The sequence below is a fragment of the Hemitrygon akajei genome, chromosome 16 (genome assembly GCF_048418815.1).
Source record: "Hemitrygon akajei chromosome 16, sHemAka1.3, whole genome shotgun sequence".
Classification (NCBI taxonomy): Eukaryota; Metazoa; Chordata; class Chondrichthyes; order Myliobatiformes; family Dasyatidae; genus Hemitrygon; species Hemitrygon akajei.
The window spans coordinates 57,502,869-57,526,191 of record NC_133139.1 but is presented as its reverse complement, the minus strand read 5'-3'; the positions used below and the strand labels follow the sequence as shown (position 1 = coordinate 57,526,191).

General features: G+C 43.4%; 1 protein-coding gene across 3 annotated transcripts in view; it reads right to left on the bottom strand.

The window, feature by feature from the left end:
* Nucleotides 1-23,323, bottom strand: part of LOC140740073 (adhesion G protein-coupled receptor E4-like) — a 68,346-nt gene that overhangs the window by 22,657 nt on the left and 22,366 nt on the right. For 2 of the 3 annotated variants that reach the window (XM_073068940.1, XM_073068938.1), the window contains exons 2-10: nt 20,159-20,239; nt 14,173-14,316; nt 13,049-13,159; nt 11,301-11,368; nt 7,739-7,913; nt 5,505-5,609; nt 4,311-4,486; nt 2,387-2,551; nt 168-371 (exon numbers count right to left, since the gene is read on the bottom strand). In XM_073068940.1, the coding sequence (XP_072925041.1) occupies nt 168-371; nt 2,387-2,551; nt 4,311-4,486; nt 5,505-5,609; nt 7,739-7,913; nt 11,301-11,368; nt 13,049-13,159; nt 14,173-14,316; nt 20,159-20,239 (1,229 nt within the window). The remainder of the gene's footprint in view (nt 1-167; nt 372-2,386; nt 2,552-4,310; nt 4,487-5,504; nt 5,610-7,738; nt 7,914-11,300; nt 11,369-13,048; nt 13,160-14,172; nt 14,317-20,158; nt 20,240-23,323) is intronic. The other variant, XM_073068939.1, reaches the window with a different exon arrangement.

Sequence of the window (23,323 nt, the reverse complement as noted above, 5' to 3'; positions counted from 1 at the left end):
GGAGAGTGTGATATTAGTGCCATCATGGAACGTGCTTTAGAAGTAGAGGTGATCCCAAAGCCATCACTATAACACTTTGTGTGTTATAGCTGGGGATAATTTCCTGGAATTTCACTCATTATACTGGGTGCCTTTAGTGTGCTGACATATTGGATAAATCTCCTTACCTTGTTGCTTGTTTGTGAAATTCCCACAAGGAAGATGAAATCAGCCATGAACAAGGAGAGGCAGAGGTGCCGGTGGATGGCACACCGTGTGTCCTTCAGGGATTGGCAGGTATAAAATGTAATGATTGCCAGAAACAGACACAGTAATGAGATGCTTAACCCAATGTACGTGATGAGTTCCACCTCGAAAACCTCAGGAAGATCCTGTAGGGACAAACAGGACCAACAGTGACCTTGGGTCATTTAACAATCACATTCAGATGTTTTGCCTGACAACACAAGTACTGGTAGGAAAATACTTAAAGCATATCAACTAACAGGGTCTTGGCTGTCTCTACCTTCTTCATATCTTTTTATGACCTTGAAGCTGCCTTTAAAAAGGCGTCTGGTGTGTTGGTCTTCATAAGTTGGGGGATTGAGTTCAAGAGCCATGAGGTAATGTTGCACCTCTATAAAACCCCAGTTAGACCACATTTGGAATATTATGTTCAGTTCTGTTTGCCTTATTCTAAGAAGGATGTGGAAGCTTTAGAGAGGGTGTAAGGAAGAATTTACCAGGATGTTGCCTGGATAAAAGAGCATGTCCTATGAGGATAGGATGAGTGAGCCAGAGCTTTTCCTTTGGAGCAAAGGAGGGTGAAAGGTGACAATAGAGGTATACAAAATATTAAGTGGCATAAATCAAGTGGATAGCCAGAGGCTTATTCCTAGGGTGGAAATTACAAATAAATGAGGGCTTAAGGTGATTGGAGGGAAGTACAGCAGGGATATCAGAGGTAGGTTTTCTACATAGAAAGTTGTGGGTGAATGGAATGCACTTCCAGGGATGGTGATATATTAAGAATGTATCTACCTCTACATTAACATATACATTAAGACAGGCACATGGATGAAAGACAATTGGAGTCTATGTGAGAGGGAAGGGTTATATTGATCTTAGATTTGGTTAAAAGGTAGGTAAATTATTGTGGGCCGAAGGGCCTATACTGTTCTATGTTCTATATTCTAAGTCCAAAGGTCCTGGAAGTCACTCAAAGGAGCAGGACTGGAACAGTTGATGTAAATAACCCCTGATTCATTCTCCTTAAAGGAAGAAATTGCTTCTTAGTCTGGTGGCTGACCCCTAACAGCCACACTGCTGTGGCCTTTGATGCTATCAGGTAAAACAGGTTTTTGAATCTGGTTCACATTGTCTGTGGAATGAACCCACCCGAAAGGAATTCATGGACATTAAACTTCACTTCCTGACAGCTTATGAATATCTGACTGGATCTTTATCTATTTGAACCAGGTGAGTTCTCCCTCAGGTACAGGACAACTAGAACCATAGAACATTACAGCACAGGAACAGGCCTTTTGGCCCTTCTGAGCTGTGCCGAACCATTTTTGTGCCATCTCCCACTGACATGCACCTGGGCCATCTCATCCATATACCTGTCCAAGTTTTTCTTAAATGTCAAAAGTGAGCCCGCATTTACCATTTCATCTGGCAGCTCATTCCACACTCCCACCACTCTCTGCGTGAAGAAGCCCCACCTAAAGTTCCCTTTAAACTTTTCCCCCTTCACCCTTAACCCATGACCTCTGTTTTTTTTATCCTGGCCTCAGTGGAAAAAGCCTGCTTGCATTCACTCTATCTATACCCATCATAATTTTATACACCTCTATCAAATCACCCCTCATTCACCTACGCTCCAAGGAATAAAGTCCTAACCTATTCAACCTTTCTCTGTAACTCAGTTTCTCAAGTCCCGGCAACATCCTTGTAAACCTTCTCTGCACTCTTTCAACCTGATTTGATCAAACTGGTTGTATTCCAGTCCTACAGATGATACACCATTGAGTGACGGGACTGATCTAAGGTTGGGACAGGAGACATGCCTGATCTCACCGCTATTGTCAAGGAAACAATGAACCATTATGTGACCATTTGAACTTTATTTGACCATTTCTGTTTTATTTTCTCACTCACACTCTTTCCCCTCTCTGCTCTCACTCCACAGTCACTGAGCATCATCTTGTGTTCCCACATCATCAATGCTCGCTGCTTGTACCTCAAATGACCATCACTAGTGTTGCTGCCTGTAACTCCATGACCATTACCGACACTGCCTGCACCTCCACCGACCGACACTGTTGTTCCCTACCTGACCATCACCAGTGCTCCCTGCTTCTGCCTCCACTGATCAGCTCAGCTGGCTGAGGTCCCACATTCCTACCTTTAGAGCCATTAGGACGGCAAAGCTGGATAGGTGATGGGCTTTGCAGACGGTATGTGTGCTGTTGTATTCCACCAGCTCACAGCCCTCAGGAGACCAGAAATTTTTTGATGATGAAGTGGGATCCCAGTAGACACAGGTTATTATAAAATCATCCTTGTTTTCCTGTAGGAAGTGAAGTAAACCCATTAACAATGATTCCCATTATTTGGTATCCTGTGAGGACGGTGGTGTTTTTTTAAACTTTATTTTTTTTACTTTATTAAACAAACACATAGCTACAAACAAGCATCGGCTATCGGTCCACAATTCACTGTGCCTAAATTAACAATACCAGGGGTGGAAGAGAGTAGGAGCAAGAGAAAGAAGAAATAAAAAGCACATACCTACAATTACATATATACACAAACATACACATGATCTACATACTTTACATCACCCCTCAATGTAGATTTACATCAATTTTAAATAAAATCACAGTCCTCAGTTAATCAACTCATCCCACATTTTTCCAGGCCCCTGTATGGGCCCTTTACTGTGCCGGGTATACTATAACAGAGTTCCATCTTTCCAAGTGGGAATCCATTTTCAGCTGTAAACTGGCAGTATATTCTCCATACAGTTCAGTTCTTTCAGTCTCTGTATCCATTGTTCCAAAGCAGGTAGGTGAGATTTAAGCCAATTAACAGTTATCATTTTATGGGCAATCAGAATCAAAACTCTTAACATATATAGTTTATTCTTCTCTATTGCAGATTGCAGGAGGTTGCCTAAAATTAAATGACTAGGTTCAAAGGGTATACTTATGTCTAAAATCCTTCTTATTTCCTCAGTGACCTTGTACCAAAATTCCTTTAATTTGGGACAGTCCCAGAATATATGTGCAAAATCTCCCACTAGGCCACATCCTCTCCAGCAAAGTCTGCTTTTTTTTTCTGCGTATAATAATATTACAAACAGGGTTTTAAAGTACCTCATACTTATTTTCCAAGCAAATTCCCTCCAATTAGGAGTATTCAAGCATTTATGCCATGACTCCCAAGACCTCTCCCACTCTTCCTTTTCTACTATGGTGTTTGCCTCCAATTCCCACTTATGTTTAACATCTAACGTGTTATCCATTGTATCCAGGTGTATTTTTTTACATATACAAGATACAATTTTCTGGGATTGTGACCTACCCATGATGATCTCTATCCAAAATTTTTCCAAGTTATATGGCTGTATTTTAAGATTGTTCCATTCTTTGTGTGATGTAAGGTCATGTCTAATTTGGAGGAATCTATAAAAGTCATTGTTTTTATCCTGAGTAAAATATCCCATTAAGTCTGCCGATCTTGTGTCCCAAGTGAGCATGTACTCATTTCCCATTTCCCTTGGATTCCAAGGGGTCTGTCAGGTGAATTCCCAGAAGCTTCCTCAACTGGATAGGGAGGTGGTCCAGAGAAAGGAGCCTGCAATTTGGTACTGAGATTGAGAGGCAGGATCTGTGGATGGAAATGAGCAGTCAATGTTTTGGGCTGAGACCCTTCATTTGGGCACTGAGTTGACTGTCCATTTTGCTCCACAGATGCTGCCTGGCCTGCTGAGTTCCTCCAGCATTTTGTGTGCGTTGGGAGGTCAGGAGTTCATTCTATTGTCCTACCTTCCTTAGTGTGGCTCTCTTTGGCAGGCTGCCAGTAGTGGGATTGGGTGTCCACAGTGTGTGTGCAGGGAAAGCTGATCTCACCCACTCCCTGACAGGAACCCAGCCTCGTCATATTGGATCCTTTGAGCAGAAGCCACTTTGAGCTGCGTGAACCAGTCCACATCATTTGGACAAACTCTCACCAAATTACTCCCTGCTGGAGAAAGCTCTCTGTCCCTACTTGCTACTGCCTGCTGCAGGGCATGAAGCAGAAGGACTGGATGGATTTGCACTAACCTCATTGTGGGGAAAGGTGAAGATCAGGGGCTGGATGAGGGAACTGTTCTTCCTGTTGCCAATCATAATGGTTACCACCATGGAGCTCAGCTTCAATCCAGGACCAGTCTCATTATTGTTGCTCAGAAATGCAAACAGGTCCTTGTGGACAATCAGACCAGCAGTAGGCACCCTTCCTGGGGGGGGGGGGGGGGAGAAAAAAAAAGAGAGAGAGGGAGAGAGAGAGAATTAGCCCAGACCTCACCTCAGCAAGTTCTGTTTAGTCCCTTCACTCCCACAAAGTGGGACAGCAGATCTCACACTTCCTGCACTGTCCCAGATGCACCTGAACACCAGTACTTTGTGGCTGGAGTCACGCACAGGAAGGATGGAGTGTGATAGAGCAGATATCAATCCCTTCCCCCCCCCCAAGACACAATTTAGCAGTTTTGAGGTCACCTTCATTTAGAGAGTCACACACCACAGTCTCTTCAGCCCATCAAGCTCATGCTGACCACCACATACTTGTTACTTGTCCTACTATTTCTCCTTTATATTCCTGAACTGTTTAATTCCCAAAGTGCCAGGGTGAGATTTGAACCCCAGTCTCCAAGTCCCATCCGAGTCTCTGGGCTTTAGTGTAGGAGTTTAACTGCTTTGGGCTGAGATCCCAGGGTCTTCTGACCACCCATGACCTTTGAGCTTAGCACAGGGGGTTCCATCAGCCAACCATAGTAGGTGTTGCTGGCTTCTGGCTGAAATTGGGAGAGTTTCACTGTGGTCAATGGAAATGAAAGGAAGCAAAATTTGGTTTGGGATTTGGGGATGGGGACTGGCAGGGAATATCACCAGCTTTTGTTTCCAATTACTTGGGCAGCTGGCAGTGATGAATCAGAGTTCCATGCACTGGTCAATCAGAGGACCCCACACTGGTCAATCAGAGGTCCGTACACTGGGTGAACTAGAGGGACTGTATGCTGCCTGGTCTCCTACATGTAAAGGGAAAGCTTGCAGGGCAGAACCAGGGGGTTTTGCTCAGAGGTTCCAGAGCCTTCTGCCCACTAGTCTGGGGCAAGGGTATTTCCACAAAATCCTTCATAAATTACACAAAGAGCCCAGCATAAATTTCTATCTAAATGAGTTTGTTTTCACAACTGGAAGAGCCCCCTGATAATCTACAAGTCACCCACTGAAACTGTTAGTGTCGCACTTTACCAGGGGTCACTTCCTTCAGAATGGCTGGGTCCACATCAACGGTGTGTCCCAATACCGATATCGTCAATGGATCAGAGGCATTTGTTTGTCGCTTTATTCCAATTTCTACAAAATGAAGATTTGGTAAGTTAATATTGCAGAATAATAAAGTTAAAGTTTATTAAGTGCTTAGTTAATAAAGTTCTTCTTTCTTTCTCAAGTTGTCACTTACATCAGAGTTCCTGCCATGGTGCACAGTGACCACCAACAGTTTTAGCTCAGAGTATGTCCCTGTGAGCCTAGAGTGTCAGTCTTGGGGACACAACCTCCCTGCTCACAGTAATGGAAACAAGTAAATGGGACAGAAAGACTGTAAATGTTGCAAGTCTGAGATAAAACAGGGATTTCAGGTTGGCGTGTTCACCAGATCAGGTAGCTTCTCTAGACACAGGAACAGAATAATGTTTCTGGGTGATGGCCAACTCTCAGACCATCAAGCTGAAGGGTTATGCCTTGGTTGGGTGAACAGTGCAAATGTGTGTCTTAAACATTTTTCTTCTGATTGCAAGACCTTGTTGGATATTGAAAATACAAAGTACTGCAAGTCTGGTTTGTTGGCAGGGGAGCTGTATGGCCTGAGGTTGCTTGGCTAGTCCCTCAAGCTGTTACAGTTACCAATGGCAGAAGGGACTGGAGACAGTGAGGGAGAGAACAGTAGCAAATGAGTTGGAATCTGTGCCAAGTTGGGAGCTGGCCCCTGCGGGTTGGCTCTCCCATCGGTGCTGCTCTCCAGTGTTTGCTCTGTGGGAGACAAGCAGGATTGCTTTCATCTGTGGATGACCCAGCACGGGACAAGCTGGATTACCTTCATCTGTGGTCGACCCACTAAGAGATGAGGAACTGCAATGTGTTTGTACTTGCAGAAACATGGCTCCAGAATAACATCCCTTGCACCATCAATATTCAGGCCATGTCATTCAGGAACTGTGCTAATATTATTTTTGTGTCTGTATGTGCTATTGTAATTATATGTGCTATGTGTGACTCTCTGTATTGTGTTTTGCATCTGCACTCCTAAAATCACTGTTTAGTTTAGCTGTATACATGTGTGTAGTTGAATGACAATTAAACTTGAACTTGAACTTGACAGGGTGCAGTCTTGGTCTCCTTCCTTGAGGAAGGGCATTAGTGCAATGTCAGTGCATATGTACTGAGTATACAGTAGCTGGATGGGGTGATTGATTTCTGAGGAAGGATCAGACACACCAGCTTTGTATCCCCTGGAGATTAGGAGTGAGAGGGTTACAGGAAGCCCCCTTCACATTCACATCCTCACTTCATTCCACACCTTCAGCCAGCTTGGGACTTACTTTTGGTCCCTTCTGCTCAATCACTGATACAGGTCATGAATATTGAAGGCAATGTGTAGACTTCAAGTTAGTGTGAAGTGTGGAACAAGAGATCTGTTTACATCTCTGTTCAGTCTTCCGTCCATCTTACAGAGAGGGGTATAATTTGATTGTTGTTGGAGACTGGACTCACTAGCTTATGGGAGATACCACTATCTGTCATGATGAAGCCACTCTCAGGTTGATGAAGTCACCTCATATTCTGTCTGGGTAGCCTCCAACCTGAAGGTACAAACATCAATTTCTCTAATTTCTGGTTATTTCTCCCTCCTTTTCCTTCTTTCTTTTTCCATTTCACATTCTGGCTCCCCATTTACTCTTCTCTTTTTTTTCTCTGGTTCTCCCCCTCCTTCCCTTCATCTTTCCTCTTCTATCAGATTACTTCTTCAGACCTTCAACTCTTCCAGCAATCATCTCCCAGCTTCTCACTTCATCCCCCACCCCAGTCACCCACCTTCTCCCTCACCTGGTCTCAACTATCATCTGCCAGCTTGTGTTCCTTCCCCTCCCCCCACTTTCTTATTCTGGCTTCTGTTCCCTTCATTTCCAGTCCTGATAAAGGGTCTCGGCCCAAAATGCCAACTGTTTATTCCCCTCCATAGATGCTGCCTGACCTGCTGAGTTCCTTCAGCATTTTGTGTGTGTGGCTGTTATTGCGAGTGTTTTGGGTTACCGATACCTGATGGAGAAGTGAGTGAGATTCCTGTCCATCCAGTCACAGAGCCCAGTGGAGCCAAGTACATTGAGTGAGATCACTGGCCAGTGAGGTTGTTTGGGCCTGGTGACGGAGTTCAGGCTCATGTCACTTGTACAGACAGTGGGATTTGTGATTCATTAACACTTTACCAAATGCTTCCATTGACTGATGCTCTTCATGCTGATTTGATGGAGCTTCAACCAAAGACCTCATCATGCTTTCCGTCTTGTCCAGGAGCTGGAATACATTCCTGAGCTGGGCTGGTCGACTTCTGACTGTGGACACGCTCAGGTAGAAAGTCTGTATTTCACACGCACTAATACACTGTAACCAGATTGAGGAAACAAGTGGTTGTTTTAAACTTCCTGACTCCACTGGCATCTGTCACTCAATAAAATGTCAGATGAAGCTCCCCAGTGCACTGAGTTGAGTGTCATCATGGACTACTACAAATGTGGTGACTGAGCTTTCTCATCAACACTCCCAGGTTTGGACTTCCCAAACCAACACATCAGTAGTTCCCCGGGGAAGAAGTTTCTCACACAACTACACAATGCCCAAAATGACTGAACTAGTTTTGAAGAGCGACTCTTCCTGGATTCCTGCCCAAGCCCAAAATCAGCAAACCAGATTGTCTGATCATTTTCACATCTTAGATTGTGGGGTCACACTGTGCATAAACTGTGTGCCTATGAACTCTGCCTTACAACTTTTCAGATGGTCCTTTGTGAATGTTTCATAATTGTTCCTTAATCAATCTTTCTAATTCAAAACATTGAATTTTTAGGTAATCTTTAAAAAGGAAGTTTTTAAGATGCACTTGTCATTAAACCGGAGGCATTGTTCCAATCCAAATCTCATAAAAACCCAGAGGGGATTTGGAATAGATCTCCTACAACACTTGAGAGTAGCAGAGAGTTAAGATTCAAGATTCAAGGTTGTTTAATGTAATTTCTAGTATACAAGTGTAAAGGAGAACAAAATAATTGTTACTCGGAATGCCGCGCAAAAAATGCAATAAGACAAAGAACAGAACATTAATAAAAAAAACAACTTATATACATAGATTGATTGTAAATCCATAAAGTGATGCTAGGCACAGAAGTGTCTGTACCTAACGTGACTGACAGGAAATAATAAAATAGTGGTAACAGTCTGGGACATCACGTTATAAATCATGTCTAACAAGCCTGATAGAATTCTTTGAGGAGGAGACCAGGCATATAGATAAGGGTAGTATAGTGGATGTGATCTACATGGATTTTAGTAAGGCATTTGACAAGGTACCACACGGTACGCTTATTCAGAAAGTCAGAAGACATGGGATCCAGGGAAGTTTGGCCAGGAGGATTCAGAATTGGCTTGCCTGCAGAAAGCAGAGGGATGAGGTGGAGGGAGAACATTCGGATTGGAGGGTTGTGATTAGTGGTGTCCCACAAGGATCTGTTCTGGGACCTCTACTTTTCATGATTTTTATTAACGACCTGGATGTGGGGGTAGAAGGCTGGGTTGGCAAGTTTGCAGACGACACAAAAGTTGGTGGTGTTGTGGATAGTGTTGAGGATTGTTGAAGATTGCAGAAAGACATTGATAGGATGCAGAAGTGGGTTGAGAAGTGGCAGATGGAGTTCAACCCAGAGAAGTGTGAGGTGGTACACTTTGGAAGGACGAACTCCAAGGCAGAATACAAAGTGAATGGCAGGATACTTGGGAGTGTGGATGAGCAGAGGGATCTGGGGGTACATGTCCACAGATTCCTGAAAGTTGCTTCACAGGTAGATAGGGTAGTTAAGAAAGTTTATGGAGTGTTAGCTTTCATAAGTCAAGGGATAGAGTTTAAGAGTTGCGGGGTAATGGTGCAGCTCTATAAAATTCTGGTTAGGCCACACTTGGAGTATTGTGTCCAGTTTTGGTCGCCTCACTATAGGAAGGATGTGGAAGCTTTTGAAAGGGTACGGAGGAGATTTACCAGGATGCTGCCTGGTTTAGAGAGTATGCATTATGATCAGAGATTAAGGGAGCTAGGGCTTTACTCTCTGGAGGGAAGGAGGATGAGAGGAGACATGATAGAGGTATACAAGATATTAAGAGGAATAGATAGAGTGGACAGCCAGAGCCTCTTCCCCAGGGCACCACTGCTCAGTACAAGAGGACATGGCTTTAAGGTAAGGGGAGGGAAGTTCAAGGGGGATACTAGAGGAAGGTTTTTCAGTCAGAGAGTGGTTGGTGCGTGGAATGCACTGCCTGAGTCTGTGGTGGAGGCAGATACACTAGTGAAATTTAAGAGACTACTAGACAGGTATACGGAGGAATTTAAGGTGAGGGGTTATATGGGAGGCAGAGTTTATGGGTCGGCACAACATTGTGGGCCAAAGGGCCTGTACTGTGCTGTGCTGTACTATTCTATGTTCTATGTTCTATGTAGATGTACAGAGCATTGGTTAGATTTCACTTGAAGCATTGTGTTCAGGTCTGGTCACCAGACTACAGAAGGGATGTGGTAACAATAGACAGAGTTTAGAAGAGGTTCACCAAAATGTGGCCTGGGATGGAGGGCTGTGGTTGTGAGAGATTGGAGAGGCTGGGTTTGATCTCACTGGAATGTAGAGGGCTGAAGGGAGACTTTGTTGAGGTTTATAAAGTTATGACAGGCATAGATATACAGGATCGTTTTCTCAGGGAGGTCTTAGAACCAGAGGCACTGATTTAGAATGACAGGGAATGACATTTAATGTGGACCTGAGGGGTAAATGTTTCACTTAGAAGGTAGTGAATATGTGGAATGAAATGCCAGTAGAGGTACTGGAGGCAATAGACTGTAATTATGTTTAGAAGGCATTTAGTCAGGAGCTTGGATAGAAACTGTGCAGATAGATACAGGAGCAATCCAAGTAAATGGGATTAGTGTAGAGAGGGAGGAGTTGCTCGGGCAAAGGGGACATTTTTCTAAACATAAGAGATTATGCAGATACTGGTAATCTAGAGCAACAGTCACAAAATGTTGGAAGAACTCAGCAGGTCAGGCAGCATCTTCAGAGGGAAATAAACAATTGATGCTTTAGGTCAAGATGTGGCAATGGGGTTGGATGCTGTAGGGACAAACAATGACGTCGCAGCCTCTGAGTCCACCTTCATCCTCTCTTCTTCCCACCTGCTTCCATATGCTTTTCCTCAGACCACCTATATCCTAATGTCCACTGTTACATCCTTCACCGTCCCCTCCTCCCACCTAGTTCTATCTGCCCCTCGTCAGTCCACCTATCTCCTACTGGCTCCAGTCTATCCTTCACCCTCCTCTACTTCCACCTGATTCCATCTGCCTCTCCTCAGTCCACCCATCTTCTACTGGCTACAGTTACATCCTTCACCCTCCCCTCTTAACACCAGACATCTCCCCTCTTCACTCTCAGCCCTGATGCAGGGTCTTGACATTGACAATTCCTCTCACCCTCAGATGCTGCTCAAACCATTGTGTTCCTCCAGTAAGTTGTGATTTGCTATAGATTTCAGTATTGACAGTCTACAGTGTCTCCAAACATTGTCCAGATATGCTGGTACACCCTACTGGTATTTGTGGGATCTTGCTGTGTACAAACTTTAACTGTGACTGATGTGACTACAGTTCCAAAATCTTCAAAGCATTCAAACATCTGGAAATTATTTTAGGGACCATAAAATGCAATTTCTTTTTTTATTGCCTGAGACACTTACCACTTGGTCAGATTCTGTGGAATTTTTATCAATTCTTGTCCGGTTCATAAAGCAGGATTGTTCACAATCTGTGATGAGCAAGTCACCAGTTAATGTCACAAGTTGGGCTCCAGCAATTTCCATAATACATTCCACCAGCAGTGATATTCTCAACCATTCATTGTTACAGGTTCACTTAGTGAAGATTGGACTTTCTGTAATGAATTTCCTGGGACTGATCCATCTCTGTTCTTCCGTTAACAGCATTGGGCACAGTTCGTACATGTTAATCATGAGGCAGCTGACAGGCACGTCAATAAACTCTGGTCAGAGTGTACAACATTTAGAATGAGAAAACAGAAAGGTAGAGACAACAGGGAAGCAGTGTCCTGGAGGCTGATGCAGTCCCCATCTACCTGAACTGCAATCAATGTGCACAGCTGGGCGGGTGTCACTGAGGATTCATGTGGGTGGAGATTGGTGTGGGTGGGGTTGGTGTGAGAAGGGATTTGTGTGGGAAGGGATAGGTGTGGGTGAGGATTGGTGAGGGTGGAGATTAGTGTGGGTGGAGCTTGGCATTGAAGTGAGGACTCTGGGTAGGACCTCACTAGGAAGCACTCCAGAATTCCCTTTGGTGGAAAGTTGGAGACAGGTAGTGGGCATCCGAGGAACAGGAATATCCTGTTCCAGTCCAGGGTCCTGGAGGAACTTGTTGTTGGGAGACCGGGTCCTGACTCAGAATGTGAAATGAATTGTGTCCTAAGCTGCGACTGTGAAGGGCAGGAATAAACCCAGACATTGAGCCACTGGCCTGGTCAATAGGGATAAGGAGCCAGGCAGACTGGGAATGTCTCCCTTACTCATCCCAGCCTTTGGCCATTTGATCTTGAGGTCTGTTTGTCCCGAATTCCTCTCCCTTGTGTTTCATGGCAGAGTTCAGAAAACAATAAACAGACCTGCCAGACACAAAATGCTGGAGGAACTCAGCAGGCCAGGCAGCATCAATGGAAAAGATTACAGTCGACACTTCGGACTGAGAACCTTCAGCAGGACCCTGTTGAAACTAACGGAATCTTATATTTAAAGTGCAAACACGAGGAAATCTGCAGATTCTGGAAATTCAAACAACAACACACACATCATGCTGGTAGAACACAGCAGGCTAGGCAGCATCTATAGGGAGAAGCAGTGTCGATGTTTCGGGCCGAGACCCTTCATCAGGACTAACTGAAAGGAAAGATAGTAAGAGATTTGAAAGTAGAGGGGGGAGGGGGAAATGCAAAATGATAGGTGTAGACCGGAGGGGGTGGGATGAAGCTAAGAGCTGGAAAGGTGATTGGCGAAAGTGATACAGAGCTGGAGAAGGGAAAGGCTCCCCCCCCTTTCTTTCTCCTGAGGCCTCCCGTCCCATGATCCTTTCCCTTCTCCAGCTCTGTATCACTTTCACCAATCACCTTTCCAGCTCTTAGCTTCATCCCACCCCCTCCGGTCTACTCCTATCATTTTGCATTTCCCCCTCCCCCCTCTACTTTCAAATCTCTTACTATCTTTCCTTTCGGTTAGTCCTGACGAAGGGTCTGGGCCCGAAACGTCGACATCACTTCTCCCTATAGATGCTGCCTAGCCTGCTGTGTTCTACCAGCATTTTGTGTGTTGTTGCTTATATTTAAAGTGTTTGTTTAGAGATTAATTTTACTTTCAAACATTAAGAATGTTTTAAACTAATGTATGTCCGCTTTGTGTGAAGTACAATGACCGTCACCCCTCACCTGTACAATTGGAGTGACCTCCTCCGGTCAGACAGCAGTAGTTTCCGATCGTATTTAAGCAGCTTTCCCTCTTGTTACATTTCATTGACTTTAATATGCACTCATTGACATCTGGGAATAAATTGAAATATTAATGTAAACTTTTGGTTTAGTTCTTCACTGGCTCAGGTTGTGTGTTAGATGAGAAGAAGGATATTTGACCCAGAGACAGTGAGCTCGAGGTCTGAGACTCGACCTCACTGATTCATCGGTAGGGCAGCAGAAGCTCTCTAACGAAGCTGTAGTCTCTAAACCAGCTTCACTGGTTGACAGGGGCCCAGAATGCAGACAACCAGGATGGAATGTAGGGAAAGATGAAGAGGAGCCTTCAGCCACACAATCAGCTGCCTGACCCAGACACTGAGCCAACCCCTCCCAGATTCTGAGGGAATAGAATCACGTTTGTATACTCTAGTGATACTGTTAAGAGGGTAGCTGCTTTCTTTCCCCAGTGGAAAGAAGTGAATCAGTTAGGATTTCACAACTATCGCAGTCTTGCTAATCTGAAATTTGCTCAGATTTGAACCATTAACCAAAGTTAAGCTTCCGAACAATCATGGTGATATTGGAGTTCTCACATCCATATTGTTACTGATAACACCAGCTATAGCTCAACCATCGCATCCACCTGAGAGTGAGCTCCTGACCCCTTGGAATCATGCAGCGTGAGGCTTCATGGAATGATGAAGTCTATACAATAGAATACAATCAATATGATGGAAATCAATAATTAACACAGAAAACAATCAAACTCTCAGCAAGTTAGGCAGCATCTGTGGAGGATGAACAAAGTCAATCTCCCAAGTCAATAACCTAACACCTGTGTCACTGATGTGAAAAACTGACTATTTCTTCCTCTGCAGATGCTGCTCAGCTTGCTGAACATTTCTAGCATTGTTAGAACTTTGTTTTGGATGCATGGGAGACTCCTCACCACACGTAGATGAACACAGGAACAATGAATATCCAATGTGATCCAGCCTGATTACTGCAATCTTCTCCAGGTAACCAAATTGCACTGCTTGCCAATGAAACTGGTGGATACTGGGACAAGCAGTGAAGTTACTGAAACAAAGAAGATTTACCTTTGCAGTAGGGACGCCCAGTTGTACAGTTATGAATCTCCAGGCACAGTCCAAACCCTTTCTTGCAGCGACAGGTATACTCACTGCGATTGGCCACACAGTCTGAGCCATAAGGACACGTGTGTGAACGACAAGCATCAGATTCTGAAATATACAATGGTGAACATTCATTGGCTGCTGACAACTTCTACCCAGCTATTATCAGACTACTTAATGGTTCCCTAGTATGATAAGATGGACTCTTGAACTCAAAATCTACTTCGTTATGTTACGTACTCGTGACACGTGACAGTGGTACCCTTGTCACGTGACTGGGGTTGAAGCTATACTGGACTTGAGGTAATGGTCTTGTGATGGAGTGATGTCATTTTCCCGCCAGTAGAGGTCATGTGACAGTTTTTTTACAGGGTATAACTACCCCTGTGAGGTGGGGTAGTTCGTGGCTGAATTTGCCAAGTTGACTTCATGCCACTGCGTGATTTAATGTTATGACGCAGTTTAGTTGAAAGATGAAGTTTTATCTAATGCCTAAAGTTTAAAAGGTCATTGCCAGCAGTTTCTTTACAATACTGCTAGTGGAGAGTGAAGATCGGAGTTCAGGAGTTAAAGATCGAGGAGAATCGAATTTCGACAGTGAAACGGGTTCGACCTTGTGTGATCCTCATTCGGAAGGATTTCGTTGACTGTTCTCGTGTTAATCTCTGCGGGATAGCAGAAGATTGAGGACAGTGTGATAAAGGAAAGGTCAGTGCCTTTAAGCCGTTACGTTTCATAAAATTCTTCGTGGGAAGAGTTCGACGCCGGGGATTGAAGGAAAACGACGTGGAAGAGAATTTAAATCGCCTTAACATGTCTCTCCCTTTAAATGGACTGTGAGCATTTTGAACTTTTGGCATACCACTTTTAAAGAACTGTTTTTGCAACATCGCTTTAAGAACTGTTAGAGCTGCATCGCTTTAAGAACTGTTAAGCTGCCGCACAGCAGCTGTTTTCCGGTAACGTTAGTGTTTGTTTACTTTTGGGGGGGTTTGTTTTCCGTGTTTAATAAATGTGTTATTTGTTATAAAAACCCTTGCCTAACTCACATATATTTATTGTTGCCTGAATACGTAACAGTTATGATCTTGCACTTTATTGCCTGCCTGTAGCTTTAGAGGACTTCAGTTTTGGGAAGAGATTGGAACCTGTTTGGAACCTAATGCTTGGAACCTGTTCAATGTAACTGACATTAATTCAATCCCTCTGGAAGATCAGAATGGTAATCTTCACTTGGAGATAAAAGAGGTGGGAAGAGATCTTAAATGGATTTTTTGCATCTGTATTTACCCGGGAGATGAACACAGAGTCTTTAGAAGGGAGGCAAAGCAGCAGCAAGGTCATGAACGTTATGCAGATTACAGATGAGGAGATATATGATGTGTTGAGGCAAATTAGGGTGGATAAATCCCCAGAGCCTGACAAGGTGTTCCCTTGAGCCCTGTGGGAGGCAAGTGCAGAAACTGCAGAATCCCTAGCAGAGATATTTACACATTGTACCGGAGGGATAGGAAGGTAGGCAGAGGAGGTGGTGTGGCTCTACTGGTAAAGAATGGCATCAAATCAGTAGGAAGATGTGACATAGGATTGGAAGATGTTGAATCCTTGTGGGTTGAGTTAAGAAACTGCAAGGATAAAAGGACGTTGATGGCAGTTATATACAGGCTTCCCAACTGTGGCTGGGAGGTGGACCACAGGTTACAACAGGAAATAGAAAAGGCGAGTCAAAAGGGCAATGTTATGGTAGTCATGGGAGATTTTAACATGCACGTCGATTGGGAAAATCAGATTGGTAATGGATCTCAAGAGAGTGAATATGTTGAATGCCTAACAGATTTTTAGAGCAGTTTGTTGTTGAGTCTACTAGGGGATCAGCTATACTGGATTGGGTGTTATGTAATGAACTGGAAGCGATTAGGGACTTTAAGATAAAAGAACCTTTAGGAACCAGTGATCACAATATTGATTGTGTTCAACTTGAAATTTGATAGGGAGAAAGTAAAGTCTGATTTAGCAGTATTTCAGTGGAGTAAGGGAAATTACAATGGTATGAGAGAGGTGTTGGTCAAAGTAAATTGGAAGGGATGTCAGCCGAGTATGTGTTTCTGGAAAAAATGAAGAAGGTGCCGGACATGTGTATTCCAAAAATGAAGAAATACTCAAATGGTAAAATAGTGCAACCGTGGCCGACAAGGGAAGTCAAAGCCATTGTAAAAGCAAAAGAAAGGGCTTACAACAAAGCAAAAATTAGTGGGAAGATGGAGGATTGGGAAGTTTTTAAAAACCTATAGAGAGCAAATAAAAAAATCTTTAGAAGGGAAAAGAAAAAATGAAAGAAAACTGGCAAATAATATCAAAGTAGATAATAAAAGTTTTTTGAAGTATACTAAAAATAAAAGAGAAATGGGAGTGAATATAGGACCTCTAGAAAATGAGGCAGGAGAAATAATAATGGGGGCTGCTGAACTAAATGAGTATTTTGTGTCAGGCTTCACTGTGGAAGACACTAGCAATATGCCTGATATTGTTGCGTGTGAAGGAAGAGAAGTGGGTACAGTTACTGTTTCAAGAGAGAAGGTGCTCAAAAAGCTGAAAGACCTAAAGGTACATAAGTCATCCGGACGAGATGAATTGCACCCTAGGGTTCTGAAAGAGGTATCATTCGAGATTGTGGTGGCATTTGAAATGATCTTTTAAAAGTCATTGGACTCTGGCATGGTGCCAGAGGACTGGAAACTTGCAAATGTCATTCCACTCTTTAAGAAAGGAGGAAGGCAGCAGAAAGGAAATTATAGACCAGTTAGGCTGACCTCAGTGGTTGGGAAGATGTTAGAGTCAATTGTTAAGGATGAGGTAATGGAGTACTTGGTGACACAGGACAAGATAGGACAAAGTCAGCATGGTTTCTTTCAGAGAAAATCTTGCCTGATGAACCTGTTGGAATTCTTTGAGGAGATTACAAGTAGGATAGATAAAGGGGATGCAGTGGATGTTGTGTATTTGGACTATCAGAAGGCCTTTGACAAGGTGCCACACATGAGGCTGCTTACCAGGTTAAGAGCCCATGGTATTACAGGAAAGTTACTGACATGGTTAGAGCATTGGCTGATTGGTAGGAGGCAGTGAGTGGAAATAAAAGGATCCTTGTCTAGTTGGCTGCCAGTGACTAGTGGTGTTCCGTAGGGGTTGGTGTCGGGACTACTTTTTATGCTGTATATAAATGATTTATTTTATGAAATAGATGGCTTTGTTGTCAAGTTAGCAGGTGATATGAAGATTGGTGGAGGGACAGGTAGTGTTGAGGAAATAGGTAGGATGCAGAAGGACTTTGACAGATTAGGAGAATGGGCAAGAAAGTGGCAAATGAAATACAATGTTGGAAAATGCACTTTGGTAGTAGAAATAAATGTGCAAACTATTTTCTAAATGGGGAGAAAATCCAGGAATCTGAGATGCAGAGGGACTTAGGAGTCCTTGTGCAGTACACCCTGAAGGTAAACGCAGTTTGAGTCGATGGTGAGGAAGGCAAATGCCAAGTTGGAATTTATTTCAAGATATCTTGAATACAAGAGCAAGGATGTGATGCTGAGACTTTATAAGACACTGGTGAGGCCTCACCTTGAGTATTGTGCACAGTTTTGGGCCCATCATCTTAGAAAAGATGTGCCGGCATTGGAGAGGGTCCAGAGGAGGTTAAGAGGGATGATTCCTGGTATGAAAGGGTTATCATACATGGAATGTTCAGGTCTGTACCCACTGGAATTCAGAAGGATGAGGGGGGATCTCATTGAAGCCTTTCAAATATTGAAAGGCCTATACAGAGTAGATGTGGAAAGGATGTTTCCCATGGTGGGAGAGTCTAGAACAAGAGAGCACAGCTCCAGAATAGAGGGGTGTCCTTTCAAAACAGAGATGTGGAGAAATTTCTTTAACCAAAGGGTGGTGAATTTGTGGAATTTGTTGCCACATGCAGCTGTGGAGGCCAGATTGTTGGGTGTATTTAATGCAGAGATTGATAGGTTCTTGATTGGACATCAAAGGTTACGGGGAGAAGGCTGGGAACTGGGGTTGAGGAGGATAGAAAAAAGGATCAGCCATGATTGAATGGTGGAGCAGACTCGATGAGCCAGATGGCCTAATTCTGCTCCTATCTTGTATGGTCTTATATTTAAATCATTCTCAGCAACAGGTGAGGAACCAGAGGACTGGAATGTTGTTCCCGTTGTTCAAGAAAGGCTCTAAAAATAAATCAGAAAATTATAGGCTAGTGAGCTTGACATCAGTAGTGGGAACGTTAATGGAAGGTATTCCAAGGGACCGGATCTATGGTAGTGGAGGTTGTCTATATGGCCTTCGGCAAGACATTTGACAAGTCCTGCTTGGGAAGTTGGTCAGGAAAGTTCAGCTGCTTGGAATTTACATTGGGATTGTGGGAGAAGCTAGAGATGGTAGTAAATGGTTGCCTCTGTGACTGGAGGCCTGTGCTGCAGGGATCATTGCTGGGTCTGTTGTTGTTTGTCATGTGTATCAATGATTTGAATGATAATGTGGTTAATTGGATCACAATTTTGTAGATGACACCAAGATTGGGGGTGAAGTGGACAATGAGGAAGACTGTCAGAACTTGCAGCAGGATCTGGATCAGCTAGAAAAATGGGCTGAAAAATGGCAGATGGAATTTAATGCAGACAAGTAGGAGGTGATGCACTTTGGTAGAACCAACCAGAGTGGGCCTTACACAGTAAATGGTAGGGCACTCAGGTACAGTATGCAGTAGAACAAAGGGATTAGGGAATAAATACAGGTCCATAATTCATTGAAAGTGGCAGTACAGGTAGATAGAGTCATACAGAAAGCTTTTGGCACATTGGCCTTCATAAATCGTTCTGGAGATGGGATGTTACGTTGAAGTTGTATAAAGACATTGGTGTGGCCTAATTTGGAGTATTGAGTACAGTTTTAGTCATCTACTTACAGGAAAAATGTATACGTTTGTAAATAAGATTGAAAGAGTATAGAGAAAATTTACAAGGATGTTGCTGGGTCTGGAGGACCTGATTTATAAGTAGTGATTGAACAGGTTAGGACTTATTCCTTGGAATGTGGAAGATTGAGTATACAAAATTAAGAGGGGTATTGATAGGGCAAATGCAAGCAGGCTTTTACCACTGAGGTTGGGTGGGACTACAGCTAGAGGTCTTGTGTTAAGGGCGAAAGGTGAAAAGTTTAAGGGGAACATGAGGGGAAACGCCTTCACTCAGAGGATTGCAAGAGTGTGGAATGAGTTGTCAACACAAGTGGTACATGTGAGTTAAATATCAAAGTTTAAGAGAAGTTTGGATAGGTACATGGATAGTAGGGGTATGGCTGGCTATGGTTTGGTTGCAGGTCGGTGGGAGTAGGCAGTTTAAATGGTTTGGCATGGACTAGATGGGCCAAAGGGCTTGGTTTCTGTGCTGTGTTTTTCTATGACTTGATGACGCTGACATTTGATTAGCCCCAGATTTGGATATTCCTGTCCGCACTGTCTACGCTATCCACCCACACTGTCCACACCATCTATACCACCCACACTGTTCACTCTGTCCACACAGTTCACACCACTCCAGGTGTCTGTCAGATCCGCAAACTCCTACATTATGTTTGGGATGTCACACATTCTGCTCCTGGCCCAATGACCAGCATGGCCTCAGGAGGTCAAAGGGCCTGATTCTGTGCCCTGTGAAACCATATAGTGATGATCAGGAACCAAGATTCTAAGGATGAAGTGCTGGAGAGGGCCATTCTAAACAGGATGAGGAATTTAGAACCATGCATCCGGGATGGTAGGCAGGTTTGCATTTACCTTCAGACACAACTAGTATACTCCCTTACTGAATTACATTAGCCCTAACACTACAGAAGCAAGAGAGGGGAGTTCCGAAGCTGGTGATGAAGGTTTGTCACTTACCCTTACACTTGGCTCTGTTTTGAGGTGAGCAGGAATCAGAGGAAACAGAGTTCAGTGCTTGCAGGTCATGGAGAAATAACACTGCACATGAAGAGAGAAGCATGTTAGAAGCAGCAGCCAGGAACCCTTCTTTGAAAGCAAAGCAGCCAGTTGCCCAGCTTATTTCACTTTGCATCTGATTACCAAGAGAAGCTACATCAATGCTGCAGAGTATTTTGCCCTGAGTGTGTGTTCATAGATAGATAGATAGATAGATACTTTATTCATCCCCATGGGGAAATTCAACTTTTTTTCCAATGTCCCATACACTTGTTGTAGCAAAACTAATAACATACAATACTTAACTCAGTAAAAAAATATGATATGCATCTAAATCACTATCTCAAAAAGCATTAATAATAGCTTTTAAAAAGTTCTTAAGTCCTGGCGGTTGAATTGTACAGCCCAATGGCACTGGGGAGTATTGACCTCTTCATCCTGTCTGAGGAGCATTGCATCGATAGTAACCTGTCGCTGAAACTGCTTCTCTGTCTCTGGATGGTGCTATGTAGAGGATGTTCAGAGTTTTCCATAATTGACCGTAGCCTACTCAGCGCCCTTCGCTCAGCTACCGATGTTAAACTCTCCATGTGGTCATAGGTTCCTTCAGCTCTACATAACTAATGTTGATTCACTGTGTCACTTCAGTCCCACTCACGAATTTCTGTGTTCCTAACAGGAGGTGGTCTGACAGTAGCTGGGAGCTGATTTCACTGGGCTAACATTGAAGTCCTCCACAGCCATATGCAAAGAATGGCACAGTTAATATTTCAGGTCTGGATCCTTATTGCAAACCTGACCCAAATGACAGTCTTTTCCTGCAGATGCTGCTGAGTGTTTCCAGGGTTTCTGTTCTTTGTCGTGTTCTGTAGTGGGCCCATTTAGGTTACATAGCTCTGTGAGTGAGGGAAGTGTTTCACTGGTGGCAGTGAACTATGATCACCACCAGAGGGCAGCACTTCAGTGGAGCTGGGATCCCAGTCTGAGCCTGACTGCACCCTTGGGCTGTGTGTGTCAGTGAGAGCAGAAACCCAGCAGTCGTGGAGCCTGATCTCACAGATACTGTGCAGTCAGAAATGGGTTTGGCTGTTGCACGAAAACTAGAGATCAGGAGCAGATGGAGGTCACAGCTTCTTGAGTCTGCATGCAATACCCTCCTAGCTGATTATCCATCAACAGTTCCATTCACTTCAATCCGCAGCTCCTCAGCAAGTGAAACCGCAGGGGCAGTCTGAGCAATACCCTGCAACCATCAGGCTCCTGAACCAGCATGGGTAACTTCACTCACCTCAACACTGAACTGATTCCACAACCATTGGACTTACTTTCAAACTCAGAATTATTTATTTATTTTTATTTACATGATTTGTCTTCTTTTGGATATTGGTTGTTGGCTTATCTTTGCTTATGCTTAGTTTTTCATAAAATCTATTGTATTTCTTTATTTTCCTGTAAATGCCTGCCAGAAAATGAATCTCAGGGTAGCATATAGCGACATGCACTCAGTGGCCATTTTATTAGGTACATGGGTTTGTTAATGCAACTATCTAATCAAAGTTCAAAGTAAATTTATTATCAAAATACAGTGGTGCTAGAAAGTTAGTGAACCCTGTAGAAATTTTGTCTATTTCTGCATAAATATGACCTAAAATGTGATCAGATCTTCACGTAAGTCCTAAAACTAGATAAAGAGCCCAATATCTATAAAAGTTGTCAACGTTTTAGATGCCATGCCATATCTTTGCAAAAAGAAGCATTGCTGTGCTTTCTTCATAATTGCACTTACATGCTTAGCCCAGGACAGATCCTCTGAAGTGATAAACCAAGGTATTTAAAGTTGCTAACCCTTTCCACTTCCGTTCCCCAATGAGATTTGGCTCCAATCGTCCAATTATCTGGCAGCAACTCAGTGCATAAAAACATGTAGAGTTGTAGCATGAAGCTGCTGAGAAGGTAATGGTTAAGTATTCTTCTTTTGTGTCACATTCCTCATTGATCTTAAGTATTGTCCATAATGAAACAAAATCTAAAAGGCTTTTAAAGATGCTGAAATGTCTGAGCATTCACAGCAACCTTAATGTTCAAAGTCAAAGTCAAATTTATTAACAAATTTCTGTACGTATACACTCAGTTACCACTTTATTCGTTACACCTGTGCACCTACTTGTTAATGGAAATATTTAATCGGTCAATCATGTGGCAGCAACTCAATCCATAAAGCATTGCTGACATGGTCAAGAGGTGCAGTTGTTCAGAATGGGGAAGAAATGAGATCTAAATTACTTTGATTGTGGAATGATTGTTGGTGCCAGATGGGGCAGTTTTAGTATCTCAGAAACTGCTGATCTGGGATTTTTGCACAGAGCAGGGTTTAAAAAGAATGGTGCGATAAACAAAACAACATCCAGTGAGCAACAGTTCTGTGATGAAAATGGCTTGTTAATGAGAGAAGTCAGACTGGTTCAAAGTGACAGGAAGGCAATAGTAACTCAAATAACCACACATTATAACAGTACCAGTGGTGTACAGAAGAGCATCTCTGAATACACAACATGCTGAACCTGGAAACAGATGTGCTACAGAAGCAGAAGAACTCAAATATATGTTCAATAGCCACTTTATTAGGTACAATAAATAGATGTTTATTTATTTAGAGATACAAGCCCTTCCGGCCCAATGAGTTGAACTACCCCACAACCCACCTATTTAATCTTAGCCTAATCATGGGACTATCTACAATGGTCAATTAATCTATTAAGCAGTACGTTTGTGGGAGGAAACCGGAGCAAACTCGTGCTCATGGGAAGGATGTACATGTACATCATGATTGAATGACGGAGCAGAATCTATGGGCTGAATGGCCTACTTCTGCTCCTGTATCCTGGTATTATTTCTGCCAGACAACAGTCAGGTACAACATCTGTCTGCCTGTCAACAATATCAGTGTTAGGTACAACACCTGTCTGCCTGACAACAGGATACATCTCAGGTACAACACATGTCTGCCTGACAACAGTATCTGTCTCAGGTACAACACTGTCTGCCTGGCAACAGTACCAGTTTCAGGTACAATGTGTGTGTCTGATACCAGTATCATTGTCAGGTACAACACCTGTCTGTCTGACA